This window comes from Phalaenopsis equestris, unplaced genomic scaffold (genome assembly GCF_001263595.1).
Source record: "Phalaenopsis equestris unplaced genomic scaffold, ASM126359v1 Scaffold000233, whole genome shotgun sequence".
NCBI lineage: Eukaryota > Viridiplantae > Streptophyta > Magnoliopsida > Asparagales > Orchidaceae > Phalaenopsis > Phalaenopsis equestris.
Genome location: NW_018164675.1, coordinates 279895 through 289887, shown reverse-complemented (window position 1 = coordinate 289887; position 9993 = coordinate 279895). Strand labels below are relative to the sequence as shown.

The 9993-nt window shown below is 34.1% G+C and overlaps 1 protein-coding gene across 2 annotated transcripts; it reads left to right on the top strand.

Annotated features, from left to right (window-relative positions):
• Positions 1-662: 662 nt before the first annotated feature.
• LOC110023860 (cytoplasmic tRNA 2-thiolation protein 2) lies at positions 663-9977 on the top strand. Of its 2 annotated transcripts, none has more exons than XM_020723483.1 (8): positions 663-995; positions 5922-6270; positions 6909-6995; positions 7150-7271; positions 7797-7872; positions 7964-8358; positions 8747-8812; positions 9801-9977. In XM_020723483.1, exons 1-7 carry the CDS (start codon positions 688-690, stop codon positions 8793-8795), a joined length of 1386 nt encoding a protein of 461 aa, XP_020579142.1. In that variant the 5' UTR covers positions 663-687; the 3' UTR covers positions 8796-8812; positions 9801-9977. The 2 variants fall into 2 exon arrangements, with proteins under 2 accessions (XP_020579142.1, XP_020579143.1); XM_020723484.1 differs by having other exon boundaries at positions 9743-9977.
• Positions 9978-9993: the final 16 nt, after the last annotated feature.

Below are 9993 nucleotides of genomic sequence, written 5' to 3'. Positions count from 1 at the left end.
TAGTTATATGCTTTAAATAATTGATAATTTGAATGAATTAGAGAATTTTGCATTGTAGTGATGTTTTTTTTTTTAATTAGTTTGAAAATTGAACTTATTCGAACATATTACATATATATAAGAGTAAAACAAGACTTTCTCATAAAAAATAACAGCAACACAACAGATCTCCCAAACAAACTCCTATTTCTATAGTAGCAATTTTTTGTTATTTATTGTAATTATTCTAAAACTGTAATTATTCGAATATATTATATATATAAGAGTAAATCAGACTTTCTCATCAGTGACAGACAACACAACAAATCTCTCAAACAAACTCCTGTTTCTCCATCAGTAGCATTCTAACAGTTCCTGAGAAGCTGCTCCTCCAGAAAAACAACTTTGTAACTGTTTATTAAAAAAACAATGACCGCACTGACGCATCCTAAAAAATAAAAGTATTAGAGTTTCAATAATATATCACATTTCATTTTGGAAGAAGTGCATGCATAACACAAAATTTTATATTATTTACATATGAATAATAAATGTAAATTTTAATATTTATAGTAATTTATGTATGCAAGAAAATTTTTGAAGTTAATAATAAGACTTAAAATACTTGAAAATTGTCAATGTATTAAAACATAGATGTAGCTATAAATATATGCAACGCTTGCACGGCGCTTATACCGGCAAACCTCGATGACCTCATGCGGCGGCAATGGTGGCGGATCGTGCCAATCTCTCTGCCATGAAACTAAATACGACGAACTCCTGCCGCAACCACAGCCGGCAGCACAGGAAGATGATACTCGAGATAGGCTTGGTTCCAAGGGGGATCAACTCCTGTGCTCTAAGTGCGGGGAGGAGAAATCGGCTTGGAGCGGTCTCTGCTTGGCATGCTTTCGTTCCTCCCTTTACGGAAAGTTTAAGCTCGCCGTCACCTCGAACGCCATGATTTCTCCAAGCGACAAGGTCCTCGTCGCCTTCTCCGGTGGCCCCGCCTCCAGGTCTCGCTTTCACGTTCTCTCGCTTATTGCTTTTGATTCCTTGATCCAATTTGGGCATGGAGGATTTTTGTGTCGAAAAATGCTTTTAAATTTGAGTTGAAAATCGAGTATCAGAGCGAGATTGGAAGCGTTTTTTTCGATTAGACCTTATCCTGCTTATTGCTTTTAGTTACTTGATCCAAATTGTGCGAAAAAAACTCTAAATTCGATTTGAAGATAGAGAATCAGAAATTTTTTCCTTTGGTCTCATGTGGTAAATCATAAACTTGCTAGGCTATGCTTGGTTTATATATGAGAAAGCGATGTGAGCGTAGTGTCACGGACAAATAGTCCTCACGGACAAATAGTCCCACATTTGTAGTGCCGAAAAGCAGTATTTAAGTCCTGGGCTGCCCACCACCCACAAGGGCTCTTTTGGGAGGTGACAGTAGGGTGTCAATTCATGAAGAAGGGTAGCAATGAGAGAATTAATTGGTTAATAAAATTTAGGTGTTCTTAATTTTGGCTTTTGTTTGTTAGGCTTGGGACATGTTTTTTCATTTTCATTTGATTGGATGTTAAGGTTGTTTTGGCTTCAGGACAATTGACATGCTTTAGTGATTGCAATTATTTGGCTATAATCATTGGGGGGATTTGATATATTGGTTATGTTATTGAAGGGAAAGGCAATGTAAAAGCTAGTAAATTCAAATTCTTTTTTTCCCAGCAGCCTTAGTCCATCCCATAAATTTCCGAGTAGGTTTGTTATGACGTTGAGGTCACCAAGTTCGGGTTGACCAGACAATATATCACTGCTTGCATGGTTGCCCTAAGGTGCATAAATGTGCCTTCCGTGCAGCCAACTGTCTGTTTTTGTTTGAAACAAACAATGACTTTTAACTTCCAGCTCAGATGCACAGAAGAGTCACGAAGTACTCGAGCAAATCAATCTCTCTTTTCTATACGAGATTTCTCTTCTCTTGTTTGTCGTCTTTGTCGTGCTTGGAATTATTGGTAAACCCAACAATCCAATGTTAATCCTTAACATTAAGTTCTCTCTTTGATTGACTCGTCTCCCTCCCTCATTTTGCATCAGTCTATGGCCAAGAACACTCAGGCCGTCAAAATGGCGAAGCACATCACAACAACCAAAGAAAATTTTGTTGAACAAAAGTGAAGCAAGATCAATTTTCCATGGAACATGAAAACAAACCCCAAAAACCCCTCGTTGATAGTAGCACGTTGGAGCTTATGTCGCCACTTCTTTGAAAACATTGCACATTATTATTTTGAGGTGTGACTATAGTAACTTAAAAATCTGCATTTAGAAAATTAAGCCTTTTTATCAGTATCGCTTCACACACATTGATGAGTAAAAGCTCTTGCTTCATTTCATATGAATGATCCAAATGGAGAGTTATATCTTTCCCTAACAAAAATGAAATGCTTATCCTTAAAGTTTGAATTTCTCATTGCTCTTCTCACACTTTTTGAACCCTAAAATATCATGATCTATGAGAACTTGCCAAACTCTTGCAATCTTTAGTAGTTGCAGAGTTTCAACCTTGATTCATGATATTATCAACTAGATTACTATCGATGAACTCTTCTCGTACAGTTGCTTTGAATTTGATTTGCAACCAACCATCTGGAAAAAAGGCCATCTTCACTGACCAATTTCCCTCGATAAAGCAAATGAACTAACAAAGTTTATCAAAGATAAATTCAATTGGTAAACCCAATTTCACTTTAGCTTTCCAGCAATCGCTCTAACTGCTCTCCTCTCTGCTCCATCCAAACCTACTATATCTAAACTACCTTTTTTCATTTAAAAAAAAATTGTCACCAATTGAAATTATTGAAAACTGAGAGAGAAGATTATGCTAAAATTGCAAAATACAATCGCGCTTGCAAAGGCAAACTATTTTCTTTGTTGTTTGAACTTGATAATGATCTACCTGAATCTTCCTTTAAAATTATCCAGCTATCCGAAAATGGTGATTCTACTACTTTAATCCTCTTATGGATAATTCATAAATCAGGATGCATGCCATCAGTGGACAACTAACCTCACTTAACTTTCACAATGACAGACTAATCCTGAAAACATATGTGCAAGTGCTAATTAAAAGCAATTCTACACATAATTTCATCCAGCAGCGGCCCACTGAATTTCTCAAGCTTCCATTACCCTCCACAGCACCATTTCATGTTCTGGCCATCAATGGTGACAAACTTGAATTTAAAACCGAATGCCTGAATAATCCTCAATTACTCATGGCAACCATTTAATTATGAACTTCTTCATAGACCCATTCAAGGAGTCATCTTGTCGTCAATGTCCAATCACTTCAACATTTAGGTAACCTTGTTATGAATTATAATTGTTTTGACTATAAGTTTTGCTGAGTAGAGAAAACCTATAACCCTCAAAGGCAAAAATACCATTGGAGAGATAGATGAACAACCGAGTTAAGACATAGATGAGCTGGAAGGGAGATCAGAGGGGGATTTTCCTTAGCTCTAATGAGTGGAAGGTCAGAATCTGATCAGACCTGACTAGATTGGAGAGAGAGATTCTGTTTACATTTAAGGCCCCATATTTATAGGGGTTGGCTTCTATAAAATGACTTTAGGTCTATATCGTCATTAGGCCTTTATGCACAAGTAGCTGTAAGGGTCACATCCCCACTAAAGTTGTGGCCTTGGAGAGATCCTCTTCTAGTTGACTTCTTTGCTGAACTGGGAGTTTCTCTATCTCTAGTGATTCTAGTATTTGAACCTTCATACTGGGCTTATCGTACTCGTCTCTCCGTACTCGGCTTATGAGTGCTTTTTTGACTTTATTCAGTTGCCTGACATTCTGAATTGACTTTTTGGTAGTCCACTTCAACATTCATCCGCCCGAGTAGCTTCTGTTGATGGATGGGCTGAGGGCTGTTTGATCCCCACTGATCTAAGTAGCCACTTTTGGTCATAAAATTTTATTGTTTTTTATGCGCTTCTAAAAGAATTTCAACCTCAAGGTTTTCATTTAGTTATTTTTTAAAGTAATATTTTCATCTTTCTTGAACCTGTATCTTTAATCAATATTTTATTATCATTATTTAATGGATTTAACCTGATCAAAATTCTTAGATCTATTTTTGTATTGGTTTTTTTATATATCTCATTTTTCCTTTTTTTTAGCTTTAAGTTTATTATATAAAATATCAAAAGTTACCACATATTATATAAATCATAAAAAATTATAGTTTTTAGCTTTACCTATGATACTTTTTACAATAAATTTTTTTTACTTACTTTAAATTTGAATACTATTTTATTTTTTTCTTCTTTAAAATGCACATTTCTATTCATTATTAATTTTTTGTACCTCTTTCTCCACCACCAAATCTCTTTATTAGTGTATGTTTTAACAAGCTTAAGAATTAATCACAATTTTAATAATTACAAATATAATTTGGCTAATGCTAATAAATATATTTAAGATGGTGCATGTGCTAGCTCAGTCTATTCAGAAGGAGCTTGATGAAAATATATGTATCAAGCACACTCAGATATGATTATGACCTAAATAAAACTAATAGTCAAATAAACTTAAATGCATTAAATGGATCATTTTAAAAACCAATCATTAACAAAAATACTTTTATTTAAATTTTTTCAGCCAAATTATTGTATTAAAAAGTTTTGATGGAGCTTAGACTGACTTGCAGACTCTCTCATATCGTAATCCGTGTTAAGTTAAGAGTTAAATTAGCTAATCTAAAGTAAATTCGATGTCATTTGATCTATTCGTGGATCGTACTGGTATATATGATCATGCATCTACTATAGCACTTAAGCGAATTTATTTGAATTAAATTCAAAATTTTAGAATTATGCTATTGCACATAGTCAAAATTATAATCTTTGGCTAATCATGCTTTCACCCCCAACCAGACTTCCAGTAATCATTCTCAGAATTTGTTATAATCTTCTGCTTAACTTAACGTAAAAATGGTGAGGAAGATTAAAAGAATCAAAGTTAAAGAATACCCCGATGATTTTTTCTTAATTAGATCTTGTATTCTGGTTAATCTGAAAAATATATATATAATTTAATTTGTGAAATAAGATTTCTTAGTCATAATCATTGATTGGAAGTCTCGGGCGTTAACTCAGGTATAGGGTTTAGGGTTTTATTTTATAATTATTTGAAAAAATTAAACATGCTGGAGCGCTGTGAATTCTCTGTGAAGGAAAACATTCCTGAAATATTCTCTGGCAACAATTTGTCTTTTTTATGTTATCTCAACTGTAATCGTGATGTCATTCATTCAAATTATGGCAACTGATCTCTGTAATGTTGGAATCACAGCAGCTGATCCCTGAAATGTTTGCGTCATATATACAGGAGGGTTCTTCAATTTGTAAACCCTTTTGGTACAAATCAAACTGCTTAATTGCGTTGTAGCTGCTCATGAACTTGTCTTATACATGGACTTGTGTTCTTATGTGCATTATTTTCTAGGGGAATTCGCATACCTAGCACACAATGCTTATGTAGTTATATATCTCACACCTAAACTTTCAGATTTATATATATAGCACTTTGGTGCTTTGAACCAATGCATGAAAAAGTGTATCTCACTTTTAAAAAGTGGTAATAGTGCTATGTATGTAAATGCCCCTTTTTTATTCACAAAATTAAAACATGTGTTGTTCATTACCTAGTCTAGTTGTCTGATGATTTTTTGTCATGACTCAAGTCATGTGCAATACTTGAAAAAGTACTAACAAAGCTCTATCCGAGAAGTGTTAAGAATAACATTTTGAAGTTTTGCTGCAAACATGTGTATGTTATGATAACTTTCCATATTTTATTTCTTGGTAACTGGGTTAACTTCTTCAAGTTGAATTCGACAAGTTTTAGATGTTAAATTTCATTCCTTCTTGTTACAGAGTCGCTCTACAGTTTACTCATGAGCTACAATGTAAATCTTTAAAGAACTGGGATGCAAGTAAATCTCAAGGCTTACCAGTATTTGGCGTAGGGGTCGCTTTTGTTGATGAAAGCTCGGTTTCTCCTAATTCATCGAATGTTGTGTCCAACATATTTGAAGAAATAAATAGCATTGTATCTGAAATAGCTCCTGCTCAGAAAACGCTGCATGTGATGGCTATTGAAAGTCTTTTTTGTAAGGATTTTGATGATGGAAGGAGGTGTCTTAATGAGTTGTTGGATGGTATTACAGATGTTACTGGGAGAGAAGATTTCACGCAAAGTCTGCGCATGCTTACTTTACAAAAGGTTTTTTCTCAATTGCTTGAGGGCGTTTGGGATCACTTTTGATTTTTGTGTTTTATTTTATTTTACTTATAATTTTAATTGAAATAAAACATATTTGATATTAAAACTTATTTATTTGTTTTTAAAAACACTCAAAATAGCTTATTTTGGATCACTTTTGTTTTTTGTTTTTCTTTTTTATTTTGTTTTTATTTTGAAAATATATTTGTTTTGTGCATTTTTACATGTTTTTATTTTTATTATTATTACTTAAACTAATTTATTTTTAAAAATACTCAAAGCATCTAAAATTTATTTTGGGTTCATTAAAAACAACTAACCATTTCTGAACATACCAAATATTTTTCATTGTAAGTAAAAACATAAACAAAAAGATGAAAAATAGAAAAATAAAAAACAAAAACTAAAAGGGGACCCAGCTCTTTAGTTGTTTTGAGTATTTTTTTTTTTTTTGAAACAAGCTAATTTGTTTTTGAACATACAAAAATAAAAACATGGAAAAAAAATGCATTGACCAAAAAAAAATATATGCAAGAATCATTTTTTAAAAAAAAAAAAAAAAAAAAGTGATCCCAAACAAGCCTTAATATTTATCTTCAAGATATTGTTAGCCATACAACTTTTCAATGTGCCTACAGATTGCTTTGGACAACAGATACACCAAACTTTTGCTTGGATCCTGTACATCAAAGATGGCACGAGTAATAATATCTGCTACTGTTAAGGTTTGCTAGTTTCGACCCGCTTCATGCTAGCTATAATCTTTTGTTTCAAGTAACTGAAGAAAATTCTTTAATTAACGTCATCTCAGTGGCGTCGAAGCTATTTTATTATAAATAATAGATTTTTATTTTGAGATTATATGGTATATTTCTTCAGGGTCAAGGTTTCTCTTTACCGGCTGATTTGCAATATGTTGATGCAAGGTGGGAAGTGCCCGTTGTGCTTCCACTTCGCGACTGTCTTGCCCAGGAGCTTGCCATGCTTTGTCATCTAGATGGGTAAGATTTTACAAGCTGAGTTTGGGCGAGCTCCAAGCTTGTTTGTCTTTCGTTTATTTGAAAATTTGTTTGTTTGAAATCAGCTCGTGTTTAAAATTTTTCTTGAATAGTATGTTCATTTTCGATTCATTTGAATTCTTCTATTCATGTCTCTCGTGTTGGGCTCATATTTAGCTCAAATTATTTTAAAAACACTAAATTTTATTTTTTTTAGATAAAATATTAAAAAAAATAAAAAAAATAAATGAAAACTCAAGAATCTTTTCACAAAATTTTCATTTATATAATTAATATATAACAACAACAGCAAGCGTTTATCCCACTAAGTGGGGAAAATCGCATCTCTGTCTGTTTGTGTTCAACTCATTTATAAATAGAGCTCAAAATTTCAATTTGTATTCCATTTGCTCATTTAATAACCAATTCGAACACAAACTATTTGCCAACAACGATCTTTTCTGATAGACTGGCTTATATCCCTCAATTTCGACTTCTGATGGTGGTACATTGAAACTGATTATATAGTTTGAAGACAATACAGCTATTCAACCGCCCCTCTGGAATCAATAGCTTGGTATCATCATTTGTTGCACGCCTACAGGTTGTAAAACCTTAGTATAGTACAGGATCTTTATTTTCAGTTTTGAATTCTAGGATAGCTGCACTGATGAAAAATGTTCTTCAATTTGCAGGAAGAAAACCCTTCTCGAGAACGAACGATAGTAAGAACTGGAGAGAAGTTGAAGTCATTCTCCTTTAACAAATTTACGCAGGATGGGTATTATGACTTTCTTCCATCGATTATCCGCTCTAAGTTTCAAAATATTAAATACAAAGAATCAAAGCCTAAAACTTTCTGCCCAATCTGTGGGAGCCCACTGAGTGATTCGGAATGGCAGCATCTCCAAGATGTTGAAGGAATGTGCCAAACTAAAATTGAAATGTTCGCTTCGCAGTGTTGTCGAACTTGTCGTTTTCAGATAATCCCGAAAGATAGAAGCTCTCTTGAGAAGTTCTATTTGCTTTTACCTTCGTTGATAACAAATAGGATTAAGGATCAGGGATGTGCTGACCAGAGTTTGTTAAGGTGAGAAGTTAGAAATATGGCCTGCACATTTTATGTTTAGAAATTTTCTTGCTCATAAATGCTTTATTAATTTATTTGTGCTGTCTTCTCTGCAATCATAGTTTTGTTTACATACCATTTTTATTCTCCTCCCAGTTGTTATAAAACTTAAAATTTTGTTCTTTCAAGTGGTGGAGAGTTTAGAATACTTGACTAAGGAGAACAAAGATTCCAATAGCTGCTTGCTATCTGAGTATATATATAGAGAGAGAGAGAGAGAGATAACTTATGCATTCAATCTAGAATATTCATTTAGCTTTTAGAAGTGCCATAATGAGCATTGTCCTCCCTGGGAGAAATACATTGAATATTGTTTGTCTAATTAAGCATTAATTTTTTTTCATGTCAGGGAGCAGATAGAGGAGTTTCTTATCAACGAAGATGACGATAGCAGATGAAGTGTTAGTTTTACATGGTAATAGTTTTCCATTGTTTTCTCGTTCTTTTCTCTTTTATCTGGTTTAGCTGGGGTGACATTTGAGTGAATTTAATCATAAGCGCAACACATATGGAAAGCCTTGAACCCAAGACCTCTTGGTTTACAATCTAAGGTCTCGATCATCAGACTAAAGGTCCGTTTGGGCCGGCGGTGCGACGCCGCACTGCAATTTTTTTGTTTGGTTAAACTGTGCTTTGTCAGCTTTTTGAAAAAGCTGCCACTAAAATATGTGTTTTCACATTGATCCTTACTAGGTGTTGTGACAATTTTCTAACTGTGTAATTTTCTAACTGTGTTTTGAGTTAACTGTGTTTTGAGTTTTTTTTTTTTTTAAATTGTAATAGCTATCACGACATTTTGAACATCAGATTATTTTTCAGCAGTTTCGCAGCTGTTTTTAAATAAGCTGCATGTCACCTCCCAAAAGAGCTCTTCGGGGTGGTGGGCAGCCCAGGACTTAAATACTGTTTTTCGGCCCTACACCTAGCCGATATGAGACTTATTGTCTGTGATATTTTCCTCCACCCAATCACGTGACGCCCTCGTCACGGATCGGCTCCACCGAAGGTTCTATTGGACCATGGAGAGTCCACATCAGCTAGGTGTAAGGCCGAAAAATAATATTTAAGTCATGGGCTGCCCATCACCCCGAAAAGCTCTTTTGGGAGGTGACAAGCTGCAGCTTCCCAGAAAGACGCCAAGTCACCTTGCATGATCATTCTACTTCAGTTCAACAAAGCGGAGAATATCAATTGAGACATATCTAAAACTACAAGATAGATTCAGCACACACCTATTATAAGTTCTAGTTATTTGTTTTCTTGATCTATTAATGTATTCTTTTATTTCTCTTATTTAATTTTTTATTTATATTGAATGAATGTCAATTATGGTGCAAAATGCAAGGAGTGCGAAGCACTAGTTCAAGTGAAAAGTCAACTGCTGACACCTCACATTTTCTCAGAGTCAACATCTTTACTTGGTGAACAATTCAAGAGCCAAATGGAGCAGCATAAATTGAGCCTTTTATGGAGATCGAGAAAAGCCTTTTGTGTTGCCAAAGATGAAGCTTTTGCAAATTCCAAGGTGCATTATGTGCATTTCATGCAGTATTTCCCATTTGTTATGATGTATTATACCTTTAATGTGGGCTCATA

Coding starts and splice junctions, on each gene's coding strand:
- LOC110023860 (XM_020723483.1), top strand. CDS start 688: ATGACCTCATGCGGCGGCAATGGTGGCGGATCGTGCCAATCTCTCTGC. Junction 996..5,921: donor TCCGGTGGCCCCGCCTCCAG/GTCTCGCTTTCA, acceptor TTCTTGTTACAG/AGTCGCTCTACAGTTTACTC. Junction 6,996..7,149: donor TAATATCTGCTACTGTTAAG/GTTTGCTAGTTT, acceptor ATATTTCTTCAG/GGTCAAGGTTTCTCTTTACC.